Source organism: Mercenaria mercenaria, chromosome 11 (assembly GCF_021730395.1).
Source record: "Mercenaria mercenaria strain notata chromosome 11, MADL_Memer_1, whole genome shotgun sequence".
In the NCBI taxonomy this organism is placed as follows: Eukaryota; Metazoa; Mollusca; class Bivalvia; order Venerida; family Veneridae; genus Mercenaria; species Mercenaria mercenaria.
Genome location: NC_069371.1, coordinates 37,269,687 through 37,285,858, shown reverse-complemented (window position 1 = coordinate 37,285,858; position 16,172 = coordinate 37,269,687). Strand labels below are relative to the sequence as shown.

Here is a 16,172-nt window from a genome sequence, read left to right as displayed (position 1 = left end):
GGTAGTGCGTTTGGTTTTGGTAACTGATACAGCAGTAGATTGCATCTTTTATGCTACAAGAAGAGAATATTATGGAAGAATCAAGACGAGGATACCAGATGTCAATCTGCGCAGAAATACATATATACATCCCTGACAAAGCATTTCAAAAATAAAAATCATGTATTAACAGCACGTGAATTGCCTTGTTTGCACACGAATTTTCTCCCGTTAATACATGGGCGGATCAAGTAAAAAAGTAGTTTTTATGCAAGAATACAGGTCTCTGCCCGTGTGGGGATTGTGTAATGCCATCTACGACACGTCTACGAGCTACGGGTTTTCGATTTTTCTAATTTGAATAACTTTTCACTAAACAAAATCGTAGAGGCTGTGGAGCCCGTGAAGCCGTGCCGCCTCTAGCACGGAAAGGAGGTTACGGGCAGTCTACGGGCTCCGCAGACGCATCGCATGCCAAATGCGAACTAGGCATTACCTGCCAAATATTCTCAGCTGTGTATATATACATGTAATTATTCTTTGCATAATGGAATATGATTTTTAGAAAGATCAGAGCATTACTTTCATGAAAACATGTTTATGAATAGCTATGTAGGCCTACCTTTCACAATAGTGGATGAATTATATAAAAATGACAGCTAAAGTTTACATTAAGTTTCTAGTAAATGGTACAACGTAAACTTTGTTTTATATAAAACAATGACTTTTTTTCCATGCACATCGCATCTGTTAAATATTTTTTGAAAAACTATATTAACTTACTAATACCCCCTCCCCCACCTACCCACACTCGTCCTTTCACGACCCGTACTCGCACCACCCTCCGAAAAATTCTGGTTACGCCTATGTATATATACTTAAGTATATGCGGAGAGAGTTTGATGCGTCGTTTTTAAGGAGAATAACAGCAATCTTTACATCTTGCAAATATATACCTGTGATAAAATCGGAGATAAGTGAAATAGGATTTACACTGAAAAAACGAAAAATGGCACTGCAGCAAAACATATAAAACTCCTGTTACTGTCGTTGTGCATATAACCTCGCAATTCAATAAGTTTTGAGGAAAAAGATAATGAATCGAAATCAACAAAACGTTCCAAATCACGAAGAATGGATTAAATATTATGAATCTATCAGATTATCAGAGCATCCACAATATCATCGATCAGAAAAAAAGATTTATCGGTCAGACGGGAGGAACAATCGGAAAACATTGAGAAAGTAAAATCATTCCAATTGAAAATCATCTTAGAAACGCTCGGATAGTACATTTGAATTGAGTAGATAAAGCTATATTAGAAGCTCATACTTACTAGAAAGATTTAAAAATTTTGAAATATAAATACTTGAAATGAGCCGAGATTCTCTATTATCGAATAATAGTTTTAAAGAACTGATGGCTTGGTACGAAGCACAATCATTAATACCTTTTGAAAGCCCGTGTACAATAACACTGATTTCCGCATTAAACGTGGGAAAGACTTCATTCGTAGATACTTCGGGGTGTTTACCGAAAACGTTACTACGATTGTGTACTGTCACGATAGTTCTTGGAAAATAATATTCGATGACATGGTCAAAAGTAAACCTAACATGGTTTTTAAAGAAGGACTGCCGATTATCGACTAACTCAATCTACTATCTAAAGCTAGAGGGCACTCTTGTCTGATACTGGATGATTTAATGACGGAGATAAATGTTAATGACGGAGATAATTGCCGCGATACAAATCGAAAAACTTTTGACCATTCACTCACACCATTTAAAACTGACCGTAATTTATTTGGCTCACAATATATATCAGAAATCCCCGTCAGTCAGGACTATTAGTATCAATATAACGTTCTTTTTAATAACCACAGGGACGTTAAGCAAATATTTTGGCAGAAAAATTTATGGAATTAAAAGCAAATTTTTCGACAGAGCTTATCAGTTAACGACTGCCCGTCCTTGGGGTTTCTTATTAGTGGATTTAAACAGTCGCTCGGAAGATAAATACAGACTAAGAACAAATATATTTCTGAACGAAGATACCATTGTTTATGCACCAGGGTAGAGTTGATGTAAAATGACTGATATTCTGAAAAAAGGAATCGCAATTTCTACACTACTTCGTTAAACTCAGTTATAGCGAGAAGAGAACTAAGCGAAACATGTGACGAAATCTCAAACCACATCTGTTCAACGCAATCAAAGGTAGTTTTGAAATAGACAAATTAAAATTACTGGAGTTAAAACGGTATAAAACTTCACTGTATAATACAAGAAAACGCTTTTGCAGCAAATTTAAAGAGGAATTTAGTAGGATTTAGGATTTGTCAAGTTACCGAGGTATTAAAAGATGGTTTAAAGTGAATACCAAAATAAACACTGAAAACCATGTCGGCGAAAGATCTCGTGTTCGTACTTAAGCATAAATACCAACTTTTAGCTGAAAAACAATCGCCATATACTATATCTGTTGAAATAACCGGATGTGCAAGCGGAGAATAAAAAAGTGTATCGCTAGTATATGATCAGCCAGACAATAAAAATGCTTAGGCTATAAAAACTACACAAGCTGTAGCAAACCCAAAGCTAAGAAAAAACGGATTCCGTACTGACGGTATTAAAATGAAAAAAAGAACACGATGAATATAATTGTACATATTGATTTATTTGTATGTTTTGTGTATTGTTCAAAACATTAATTGTACAAAAAACCTGTAAAAAACTTATGCAGAATATACATATGTAGTACAGTAAATGTGTTGTACAATGTAGAGACAATTTAGTAGAAACAACGTGTAAAATACATTTTTCCACTTTATATACATGTCTTAGTAGCATATATATTTGTGCATGCTTTTGTTTTTGCAAAACATACACACACACACACACACACACACACACACACACACGTACACACACACGCACACACACAAACAAACAGACAGACAGAAAGAGAGACACAGTAGTCCTTATAATGTTTTCCGAGTGATTACTTTAGTAAAGTTACAGTTTATCAGTATTCCGTAGCCAAAATATTATTACAGGTTTGTAATTGATAAACGAATATTAATTAACATCAATGTTTTATTATGCTGATTCAACAAGTTTTATGCTTACGCGACCTTGTCACGTTGTAGATTTGTGTATTTCGTATTATCAGTAACCTTGATGTAGAAAGAGTCCTTTACTATATCCTCAGTTCTATGTCACGTTCTCCTATCATACCAGTCAAATATATAGTTTAAATAGAGCCAAACTGTTATCATTTTCTTTTGTGCTTGTAAAGTGTTTACGAGCAATATTTTTAGTGTAAATGTCCGACTATCGCTGTGCTAAGGCTAATAAAACATATACTGTATCAATATTTCGTATTTGTAAATATAATCAAGTTATATTATTTATGTTAACTAGTGTGTATAAAAGGGCTGTGTTTTAGATTAATAAATTTAAAATATTTAAAATACTGCACGTATAAATATGGAAAAGGTATCGCAGGATAAATATATAATGCAACTGAAATAAACTTTTAAAGTCTTTTATACATTCGGCTTTACTAGATATAGCCCTACGTGCACAGTATATATGTATATAAACAATGATATAAAACCAAGTTATATATATTTAATGGCGATTTTTAAGATTGAAAAACAATATCTAATGATAAATTATACACGATTAGGAACACACTATATATTTACTACATTCGAGTAATTCACTTACTTCCTACAATTATCAAAGTTCCATAAATAAGGTCAATACATAATGTTTTTTTTTAATCCGCCGAAGTATCACTACGACAGTCCAGTGCTAAATGATAAAGACAAAATGAATATGAAATTACCTAATAAATGACTATTTTGTAAGTTAACTTCATAAGATTTTATATTTTTCATGACGTGTAAAAATTGTGATCTGTGCTACGAAAGAAAAGGAAAGATGGTTGTTGGATGTAAACGTCGCCCTGATTTAGAGACATGATTGCTTTCAAACAAGAAAAACTCGATTAGCCTAGTAAATTTAATATTAACCTTGTTTTCTTTGTGATATAAAGCATCGGTAAAAAACAAAATATCAAAATAGGCATCCATGCATAAACAAATGCCTGCGTCAGTGTTACTGGACATAACGTTACTTGATTGCATCTTTATAAAAAAGAACCAAGGTGGTCATTTGCCCATGAACTAAAATGTATTTCACTTCATCATCAAGAGATGAAAGCAGACAATATTCTATACTCGCTCCTGTGCTCCAACAGATCACAGATCTGTAGCCTAATAAAGATTCCGCTACTTAAATGTGGATGAAAATGTTAATATTGAATTGCAAGTACTAAATTTTCAATTGAAAGTGATTGAGAATATCCACATAAGGATGACAGGCTTATTGAATACTGTTATACTATTGTGTTGTATGATAGATACCTTTACTTACAATGATGTTATTTTTAGTAAAATTTTATTACAGTGTAATTGTTCGGTATTTGGAAGTGTCTGGAATTAAGAAGTTTAGAAGTTGCAGGCAAAATGAACGTGGTGCACCAGAGTTATGTTTTCTTACACGTAGGATAAAGGGGATTATTATCCTTTATAATTGTACAAGTTTGTATAAAGTAATTCATTAACTGACAAGGGATAATTCTGTTCCTTTGCGTTTGGACGGAGTTCTAGCAGATATTTTGCAAAGCAACAATAATCTGATAAAGTAAAACACGATTCGTTCCATTTCTGTATATAAAAAATAGCATTTACTCAAACATTTTCCACTTACATTTTACCATCTTTGAAGTCCCCGAGTTCGTCAATAGTCAATTGATGTTCACAATGCATAGTTTAATCGACGAAACACACTGATCTTTCTTTCGTTCAAACATTAAGAAAGATTTCCATACGTAAGATATTTCACTCATCACGTTTTCATAAATTGAAAACAAATTAAATTAAGTAACCGCCGATTATTTCTTTACTTTTGCATCAAATGATCATTGTGATTATAACGCGTATCAAAATAAACGCTCGCCACTAATAGATAAACAAAAGAACATGTTGACAATCTGCCAAGGGCGTTTTTGGATTAAGACATGTTAAAGACAGGTGACACTTTAAATCCAGCAAATATTTTGCTGTTCGGTTTTTGGAAGTCAACTTAAGTGTCAAAATATAAACGGTCCTTCAAAAATCGTCCGGTTTTCAGAATTCGGAAGTTCCGGTTTTCAGAAGGTAAAAATATATAGAAATAAGAACAAAAAACACGGGACTTTGAGTTTCGTGCGGTTTTCAAAGGTTTCCGGTTTTTAGAAGGTCCGGTTTTCGGAAGTTCCACTGTATTATATATTATATTGTTTACTTGGTGAAACATTTAAAATCTAAAAATCCACCCCTGTCCATCGACTCGTGTTTTTTTCACTTGCTCAGACTTAATCACTGTCTATGTTTTCCCTGACTCATTCTTAATATCTGTGTTTGCTTTTAACGTCTAGGGATCACTTGCCAAGTGAGTTGTTGTATGTTTTTGAGCACACTTCTTCATTTAAGTTGTCATTGTCATTCTGATTCTTCGACTTAAACAAGACAACATTGGCAGAAGTGCGTGCTTAGTTTAAAAGCCATTCCTAACTTTTATTCAAAGATAACGTTTCATTTCAAAGTAAGCATTTGTACGCAGTCACCTTCACAACACAGGTGTTCCAATTAAGATAATATATTGTTTTACATAATTGGTCTTATTGTTTTGCCCCAAGCTTAGTTCTAATCTGAAGTACAAATTCATGAAATGACCAATCCGAAATCGTGTTTAATTTCAAATCAATTTTTCAGTTAAAGTTCATAACTCCTTGGAATGGGTTGTTTACCCAGATACACATAAGACTTTCATTATACACAGAATAGCATCGTTATCAATTTACACATGTTACGAAACAATGCTTTCACGCGGAGACAAAAGTCAAACTTTTAATAAATATGATTATGTTTTTTTCTCTATAATGTCAGTTTAATGAATCCAAGGTTAGTCGTATTAGAATATGAAGACATGTAATTATTGACTATGTTGTTACACAGTCGCATAAAATTATTTTAAATTAAGTATATGTTAATCAAATAATCTCTCTTGCAGTGAACGTATACTGAACGCTTATAATTTCACTGACATTATTTTATGCCGTGCCGATGAATTTACACTTTGTGGAACCTAAAAGGTAATATTACATCTGACACTGAGTTTACGAGAAAATCTGGTCGACTTTTGTAATGCCCGTTCATTATAGACTTTTCAAGTAATGATAATACTGGTATAATAATCTATGTGTTTGAATGATCAGGGCATGTTTATTGTATATGTAAACAGACTTGCGGTTAGTAACACAATCGTTCATTTAGCGAAATGACATTCAATAACAAGTAAAATGGTAAGTTACAATAACTTATATCTTGCCATAATTTGTTGTTAATGTTTTTTCTTTCAGCAGCAGAGGGCGTGGAAGAGCTGGACTTTTCTGTCGTTTTTTTTTCTCATTCATTTGTGTACAGTAGACTCACACAGTTCTGCTGATTCGCCGCGATGAGAACTGTCGTAAAGTTCGCCGGTACACTCATCTGATTTCATAATAGGAGTGTACGTGAAAACCTCAAGTTGATGACATTTTTGTGAATAGAACATTTTCTACCATGTAGAATTTAATGAAACTTTTCACATTTGTATATTAACATATAGTTCATTATATGGATAAGTAATAGGGATGGGTTCGTGTGCTTATTTTTTGTCAACATCTTGTTATCATTTTTTTACTTTTTAAAAAGATAAAAATGTTGTAGTTTTTATAGACTGACATGCAGATCTAACGTTACGTTGATGGAGGCAATATTTTAAAGATATCTGTGATCAATATCATATCTCCGTGAGAAGCACGGCCTGGGTGTAGATATACCTAGACAATTTCAGAGGGATGCCGATCCAGAGAGCGTTCTCTCATAAATCTATAAGTAATTATATTTTCTTAACCTTCGTTGTTCGCCTCGTTTCGCTTGCAGATCTATATAATGTCCTACTTTCATCATCTGTACGATAACTGTGAAATAAACCCAATGAAAGACACACAACGGGCAACCTAGATGCCAAATATTCGAGCCAAAATATTTACAAAACTCCTCGTTTTATATCATGACCTTTAGAGCATCCCCTGCTCCACTCTAGTCTTAAATCCTCTATCTGCCCCCACAATACCTTTTAATACCAACATTCTCATAACTTTCATGTTAAGATAAACATATAGTATTACTGCGTTACAGTAGAAAGCTTTTCAAGATTTTTTTTTTCGAACGGTGACCCTATGTTTTTCTGAGAATCGAATACTAGGAAGCTTATTACAAAAAGCTGATTACCATATCCGAGCTTAGATAACTTAGTGTTGTGTCAGGACAGGAACAAAACGAAAAAAAATCACTCTTTGAAAAATAGCTTTTATTGGTTTACATATATTTAAAACATACGGCCAATCTGTAGTTTTCATGTCTCACTTTATTAAAACTTATTACTTTTACTTATTTTTAGGGTTTTGTTTCAACGAACTTTCCAATGTTAATCTGTAGAAACACTAGTATACTTATTTGTAGACAATTATCGATGTTCAGTAACTATTTCAATATCTATTACAAGGTCTCTGGTAACCTGAATTCGTTTCTCAGAAAATGTTGTTCTATTATTACTTTTATTTTCGTTTTATGGAATAGGATAGAAGAAAAATCACCAACGTCTATCTACTAATTATGAAATATAAAGTCTCCAATAATTATTTCTATTTTCAGCAAAGACTAGGAGGAAGGAAATTAACATTGATAACGGGTTATTTAAGGCACCTAGCTGATCTAGTAAAATTTAAACATTTTAATATCATAGCCGCTCGAGGAGATATTTGCACAAATACTCATTTTTTTGTGGTAACTGCTAAAGCATGAATATTGTTTACTTTTTAATCGAAACGTGCGGTAAAAGACGTCTACCAGGTTTTCCGATATTTTCTGTATATGATTGACTGTAGTTGCAATTTACTGTAATGCCTAGATGCTTTAACCAGACACAAGTTTTAGAATTTCAAACAATGGCAGTAAACATGAATGTTAGTTTATTGACATCTTTAATATTTCGGTTCACTCGCATTTCGATCTCTTTATGTCAAAATAAATACATTATTGAGCAATGATTTTACAATGGTATTTTACAAAATGCGTCACTTCAGATGAATACGTCTAGATGCAAAGTAAATGTCCCGTTTATGTTAATATTTTTTTCAGTTGGAAAATATTTTTTATTTTTTATTTTTAAATTAGAAAGAAATGAATGTTGGCCAGATTTCATAAGATTTAGGCTCAGTGGGTGTTTTAGGTACGATTATACATTAGTCACGTTCAGGCATGCCTTCAAGGTTGAGTTAGCCTTTAAGCTATTTGATACAACAAACAAGTCGATTGTCATTTGCTATAACGATCAACTAACTTGTCGCATTACAAATGCATGAACAAACATGTTCTATGATTTTGCTGGGTATTTATATAGTTGAGCTGATGACAGGAAGTAGTCTTCTGCTTTAGTTTGCCTTGATGTCATACAAAAATACTCCGTTTAATTTATTCTAAACGAGTAATGGAAAATACAGAGCTAACACAAAAATCGCTAGGAAAGGTTAAGTCCTCAAAATGGAAAGATATGATTCGAAAATTGTATGCAGGGTTGGAAACAATCGCTCGAGTTGAGGAATACAAGATAGATGACAAAATGTTGGAGAGTATTACAAAAGATTTTGAACGATTTTTTGAAATCGGAAACAAAAACTCGACACAGACAGTAAAGGCAAAATTTCGACTTTTGTTTGACAATGAAATACTTGATGGAAAGTTTACTGATCAGCACAGAGCCATTTCGTTGTTGGAGAAACAGGAGGATAGTCCTATCAATGGTGATACCCTTCTTCTACGTGCAATGTCAATAAATGTGGAAAAAGAAAGTGCACAGGAAAACATCCTTGGCAATATAATACAAATACTGGTAACTAAGTGTCCCGAGTTGATTGTGTTTGCTAAAGACAATCCAGGCTACAAAGGAATAACACCCGTGCATCTAGCTATTCTTAAAGAGGACATAGACATTTTGAAAATAATGGCAAGTACTCTTCAAGAAATAGACGAACTAAGACTCCCAAAGGAGAAAATACAAGGCATTTGCGCTGTAGGACCTGTATTTCAAGACACGGTCATGATGTCTGGAACTCCACTCGGAGTTGCTGCATTAAAGTTCAATAAAGAGGTGTTCGCTGTCGTACTTCAACACTTTGCTTCAGGCCTGGATGTTACAAACGATAAAGGTGACAACATTGTTCATTCACTGATAAAGTATGCTTACTTACAGCCTGACAAACTCAATGATGTTCTTGAAATGCTAAGCTTCGTGTTACATTGTAAATTCGTCACGAAAGATCCCATATTTGAGGAAAAGAAGTGGAAAATTAGAAAACAGGCACGCAAATTGCTGATGATGACGAACAAGGAAAAACTGAATCCCTTGCAACTTGCCGCCAAAAGACAGCAGTTTCGCATTTTTGAATTTATCATGCAAGGCGAAGTAAGTATATTTTTTGTTGTCTATAAAAAATGAAGCTGGGAATATAATAATCTTCATTTATAATAATTTAAGTATTTGAGAGTATAAAAATATCAAAAAGTAACAATGTTTCACCTAATTACTTCAGTACCGGATATCAATATCAAAGGCATTCTCAGATTGTGCAATTTTATGGATATAATTGATCATCATTTATTCCTAAACAATCACCTATTTATACATGTTTAAAGGCACTGGCCTCAAGATCGTGCAACAAGAAAAGAGAAAATGTATCAGGAAATTAATGCAACATTGCTAAAAAAGCTTTGAAATGCAGTTACTGACAAACCATATGTTTTTAAAACATATGAGAATTAGTTGTTTTTACTTATCTTTACATTGAAAATTGAAAGGCGTTTATAACGCTTAACTCCAGGTAAACTGCCTTTATCAAAAATATCTATATTTACCAAATGTTAAATGCATATTCCTCCGTGGTGTATTGATCAAGATTGTCGGAAAGGTTTTACTGCCGCAGCGGCCCAGGTTTGATTCCCTACTCGGGCATCTATTTTGTCTTGCTTTGTCATTTCCTAAGATCGTTTAAAACCAAACATTCACATTCTAATGTTCAATTTTAAAGGAATATACTTATTGCCAAATTCTGGAGGTCAGTACCTTGAAAAGATTAACTGAGTCCTGTTTACTCAATATCAAAATTTATTTGTTTTATCTAGTTAACCTATTCAGTGTCCTACATTTTATTGGGGAACATATCTGAGGTTCTGCTCTGATTTATTTCAGTCACAGGTCTATCACTCTAGAGAATCTGGCGATGGTCTTTTTAATGAGGAGGTTTATGATATCACTGAAATAGAAACGCTGAACCTAGAAGAAGACGCCGAAGAAAACGAAGAAGAGCAAATCAAACACGAACAACATGAATCCGTTCTTGAGTATCTTGTCCATCACCAAACAAACAACGCTTTCCTGTTTGCAGATTTCATGCCTGTGAAAGAAGTGATAAGAGGGTAATGGAAGAGTTATAAATGGTGGTTCAATGGATGGTTTGTCATCCATATAATTTGTATGGTCCTTCTTTCCGTTGCTGCTGTGTACAGGTCAAAACTTACGGGGCCTGTATCTCGAAACAACACAGCTGACTTTGCCTTTGTTGTTACTAGAAATGCATTTGTCACCGGAGTTTCAATTATTGGTCTACTTCTAGGATTATCATATCTAGCAATGGAGATATCAAGAATACTTATTTTACGTTTTCAATTCCAGGCATCTTCAAATGCTATGAAACGTGTTTTACGACATTTTAGCGCACCATATTCAAACTTCATTTTCAGAATATACTTCATTTTATTTTCTCTTCTGCTTATAGTCGATTGCGTTATCGCTGCGATCGATGCCTCGGGGTCTTTGTCGGGTTATGAAAATTACTGCTTGATCTTTGCTGTAATTGTTGGTTGGTATCTTGTGATGTTCTTTCTGCAGACCTTTAAGGCGTTTAGTATGTTTACTGTTTTGATTCAGAAAGCAGTAATAGATATGCTGAAATTTGCCCTTGTTATGGCATTTTTCCTTGTGGCGTTTTCTGTAGCAATGTATATGATTATGCAAGGTGCGGACACTGATGATGACGATTTCAATAACTTCAGTACAACAATGCTAAAAATGTTGACTATCATGCTCGGTATTGGCGAGCTAGGAATTTTGTTTCAAGCCCGACATCCGTATCTAGCTATTTTTGTTTTTGTTCTGTTTGTGCTGTTGACAACAATCCTTCTCTTGAATGCACTGATTGCTATGATGTCAAATTCCTGCACTGATCTAATGAATAATTACGGAGGTGTGGTAGCTTCAAAGCTCCATTGTCGTTTGCAGAAACTGTCCGTGATTCTTTTCCTCGAAGGGTTTTTTCCACGATGTATCTGTAAGGAAGTTGGGGTCAAGAAGAGAAAATATAGATACGATAATAATGAATGGGTTCGTAATAGGCAGAGAAGAATATGGGCCAGGAGCTCAGTCCATGACCATGGAGGCACAGAAACCGAAAAATCACCCGATCCGTTACATCTTACTCACCAGACACAGGGTATTGTGTCTTCAATAATGCAGCAGTTGAATCCAGAAATCAAAAAAAAAATTAAACAGGGAACCAGAATTTATCCAGCAACTTTCAGCACAACAACATTTGAGCCATCTCTTCAGCGGTCTCTGAGTACTACAAGACGAATTGATATAACAAATATCAGTAAAAGAACGTGCGACGTGTGCCAACAAAGTGGCGTGCAGCTCGAGGAAACGGAGGCAGTAGCAGAGGAATTTGATGAATAGGAATCGTACTGATGTTTAGATTAATGGTAAGCATAAATGAGCTCTTATCTTTATATTATAGAGACAGATATTTAAGAAATTAATTTATCTTTTCCGGAGTTCACGAATTGCTATGGCGAATCATGGTCAATTGGCAGGCCATTTCTTTTATTCAAATAGTATTTCCCTTCTATTTATTAATATTTTTTATGAAATTCACATTTTTTATTGTATTTAACTGTAAAATCCCTTTTCAGGCAATTCTGTTAACCAGACAGAACATCTGCGACGTCATCTAAGGTGATTTCTCCCTGGAAATACCAGAGTATCGTCAAACAGCAGCCTGTTATCACTAAGCAGTGGTATCGTAGCTGTAGTGCCTTCCTTTTAACGATTCATACAAAATATTCGTCGTAATTCCAATAAAACGAATAGGGAGAACGGATATATATCTTTATAATTACAGTAGTTTTAGTTTTTTGTTTATACTAACTTATTTTATCTGGATTGTGATGAAAGCTTTAAGCTTATTTGAACCACTCTCGAGTCCGCTTCCTGGAAAACCAAGTACTGGTGTCATATGAGAAGTCGAATCCACGACCCCTGGACTGAGCAGCCGACACCATAACCACTAGACCACCGCTTCTTGTTTATAGTTACATGTTCAATGTTTAAGATGGATAAAAACGTCGTTTACTACGTGTGTAATGAATTGCCATAGCTTTTGTTACATAACTGAAAAATATTCTAACTTGTGTGTTTAGTTTGTAATTTTACTGTGTTGCTTTGTTTTAAAACAATGACGCGTGTTAGATTTAATTAGATTTCGTTAAATTAATTTGAATAGAACTTTGCTATTTTTTGCAAATAATACTTTGGATAATCCTTTCTTTTCAAATTTGAGTTTTTGAAATAATCATGAATACTTGATTTATGATGCAAATGTGTATTATTATGATAAAATTACCTTTAAACATGACCTGATAAATCTTTTTCAAATTTCACTATAAGTCAGTCTGTGTACTACATGTAATTCAATACATCTGATCAAACTTCGTTTAGCGACCGCCAGTACATATGAAAATCGTCTTTATATATTTAGATACTAATCATTAGATGTTCTTGTTTATCTGCAATCTCATTTCTTTCACTGAGGAACCTCGAAACAAAACGATTTCAAGTCTAATGGGTTTTTAAAAGTTTGCAATCAGTATTAAAAAAACAGAAAAAGCAACTAAACTGACGATTCGGCAATCAATTGTATAAGTTTTCCTGTATTTAATGATATATGTTTTCTCCACTGTGTCGTTTTGTCCTACTTTCCTGTTTGTTCTGCTATGTCTATGAGTGTGCTCGCGTGTATGCATACATACATACATACATATATGGGGAGTGTGTGTTGGTCTTGTGCGAGTTCATAGTTTACGGTCTAGGGAGACAGACTGCGTTTTAGGAGCGTGGCACTTGCCCAAACATCCCACCCATTTCTTTACCACACACCATTTTTTGCCTTTTGAATATAATTCAAATGTACTTGTTGTTGGATTTTCGAAGCAACACCTCCGCTCTATCTTTACACTACAGGTTCTATTTGCTGTGGACCTCTTTCTGATACATGGCTCTGGACGTGTTAACTCTTCTGTGTGCTTCAAATTAGATAAAAAATTTCTGCTTTTCATTGTTATCAATCATGAAAAATTGCATTTTAATGTTTATCGCCAGGTATAAATGCCATGCTACGATTTGATTTATAGTGACAAATCAACCACTAAACGATTTACTCTGATCATATTTGATATGTTTCGTGCCCGTTCGGTTAAACGTCACATTGGCACAGTTATAAGTCATATGGTGATTTTACAGCTTGTTCTGGTGGAGGAATACCTCAGGTGCCACTCCGGGTATTACATAGTCACGGGTGAGCACTTTTGTTGAATCATCAACGTTCAGTAGGCCAGCTTGATGGCTTCCTCACATGAAGTTCTCTATGCCCGGAACGAGGCAAGGGATTTAAAGTCAGCGACCGCAACAACTCGGCCAAGGAAGCCCTGTTTTAAAAATTTGCAAATCCTTCAAGGACACCACCCAGGCGGTTAAACGTGATATTCACCTATTACACTGATAAAGATTGTAGTCTAATTGGTATTTCACAAGTCTTAATATTATTATGAAGAAACGCACAACTGTTTTTTTTCCATGGAAATGTAAAACGGAATGCAGATTTAAATTAATTTTATAATTAACATATAATTCACACTGACTTGAGTATTATAAAGACGGTTGTCTCAAACATTTTCAGAAAAGAGAAAAAAAATGTAGAATTATGTTTTTTCCTGATTATTTAATAAACAATAAATATATAAATGACGACATAAATTTCAAAGAGGCTGCCACATGATCTGCAATTTTCCGAATCTGCCAGTTTAATCATTGAACCGAATTAAAAAACTCCTTCATTGTTTAAAATGTATTTAGTAGCAATATTTCCTTTAAAGTAGGAAGGTGTAGTCATAAAACAAATAGATGAATAATTTTGTCAGTTTCCATGCAATGAGTTGAAATGTTTTATAAGGTTTTAAAAATGTTGTACTTGTACGTATTGATTCTTTTAAATCTGTTTTACAAATAAAGACTGGTTTCATTTGTGTGTGTGCGTTTGCGTGTACGTGTGTGTATGTGTTTATATGCCCGTTTTCGAAAACCCGGACGTACACTGACGAGATAAGAAATCGCAACAAACATATGCTTGAATATATTTTGTACTACGAAAAGAACCACCTGGAAATGTTCAACACATTCGTAACTCTATACCCATTGTATTTATTCTGTGGTCTGTTGTGCTGATTAAATTTGAAAACAATGGGTATAGAGTATCGAGATGTGTATGTACTGAACATTTCAAGGTGATGCTTTTTGTAGTACAAAATATATTCAAGCATATGTGTGTTGCGTTTTCATATCTCGTCAGTGTATTATATGATGGCACATGCCTTTCTCCATCTGAATTGATGCATAATATATAAATGCAAAATCATTCAAGGTGTTGACTTAAATCTTGGCATATATAGTGATAAGACAATGTACAGAGTGTGATAATCCACATTCATTTACTTCTCGAACTCCCCATCTCCAAAACAAAGTCACTTTTAGTTTGTTGTGCTTTAGTATCCGGTCACTGTTGCCGCAAAACTCCGCGCCACCTGGCCAACCCCAGCCACATTACCCCCTGTCTACACCCCCTGCCACACACAATTTTTCTTTAAAATTTTACTTCCTCCTTCTCTGGTCTTAAACGTTAGGTGTATTTTGCACAGATTTGTGGAGCTTTGTCTTTTTCTTCTATGTATTTCTTCTGCATAAGCAGGTAATTGTAAGTTCTTCTTCAAACAAATATGTCGTGGGAAAATTACTGATATCTCATAAGTCATGTATACAAAACATTTAGTATTACATTTGAGCTATTAATTTGAAATACTGGTAATTGACGTAAAGCAACGTGTACAATGGAGGCGGATCAGGTAAAGTTAAAACATTAATAGTTTAGAAATACAGACAAAGAAAATGTTACTCAAACGAGTTTATGTAAACAAGTGTAATATTACAGTCAAAACATGCAATAAAGATAAAAGTAAATAATGACAAAAACTACTCTCTTCTATGTATACATAGTTGCGTTTCATGGGGTAATTACAACAGACTTGTTGGAACAGGCAAAATATAAGTGAGAGACAGTGCAACGAAACAAAGTCATTATATTGTTTGAAAGAAAAAATGCCTAAATTTCTAAATCGAATTACTTTTGTTCTCGCAATACAGGAACATACTTTAATGTAGATATGTTTTGAACAAGAAAAGTTTTCAAATGTAAGAAATATGTTACTCAATGCCTTTGTTTAAAATGTGATTGCCACATTTTCTGTTATGAACTTGTTAAATCCTCTTTCAGATAATTGTTTTCCCTTTTTTTAGTCAATGGTATGAATATTGATGAATAAAGTAGAAAGATTTATTGAATATATTGTTTTATTACCTCCCTTTATCACTTTATAAGTTCATGTTCAGTATTAAAAGTAGCACATTTCTTACCAGGTTACCACGCATATCATCAATTAAGAAATCTTTTTCATCATGGAACTTAAAAAAAACATGTACAGTGTATTTACTACTATGAGTATCATATTTGAATATTTTAAAGTAATTTATAATTATGTCATATTTAAAACCATATCAAATAATAAATTATCATAGATTATTGTTCAACCTCG

General features: G+C 33.8%; 2 protein-coding genes across 2 annotated transcripts; both read left to right on the top strand.

Annotated features, from left to right (window-relative positions):
* The first annotated feature begins 8,628 nt into the window (after positions 1-8,628).
* Positions 8,629-10,617, top strand: LOC128546745 (transient receptor potential cation channel subfamily V member 3-like). The gene is made up of 2 exons (XM_053518030.1): positions 8,629-9,603; positions 10,387-10,617. Exons 1-2 carry the CDS (start codon positions 8,629-8,631, stop codon positions 10,615-10,617), a joined length of 1,206 nt encoding a protein of 401 aa, XP_053374005.1.
* On the top strand, positions 10,393-15,915 carry LOC123531912 (transient receptor potential cation channel subfamily V member 6-like). Its single transcript, XM_045313213.2, has 2 exons — positions 10,393-11,954; positions 12,165-15,915. Exon 1 carries the CDS (start codon positions 10,672-10,674, stop codon positions 11,926-11,928), a length of 1,257 nt encoding a protein of 418 aa, XP_045169148.1. The 5' UTR covers positions 10,393-10,671; the 3' UTR covers positions 11,929-11,954; positions 12,165-15,915.
* Positions 15,916-16,172: the final 257 nt, after the last annotated feature.

What these genes read in the sequence shown, in the direction of transcription:
- LOC123531912 (XM_045313213.2), top strand. Translation starts at nt 10,672, where the DNA reads ATGGTCCTTCTTTCCGTTGCTGCTGTGTACAGGTCAAAACTTACGGGG.
- LOC128546745 (XM_053518030.1), top strand. Translation starts at nt 8,629, where the DNA reads ATGGAAAATACAGAGCTAACACAAAAATCGCTAGGAAAGGTTAAGTCC. An exon ending in AATTTATCATGCAAGGCGAA is followed by an intron (nt 9,604 to 10,386) that starts GTAAGTATATTT and finishes GATTTATTTCAG; the next exon opens with TCACAGGTCTATCACTCTAG.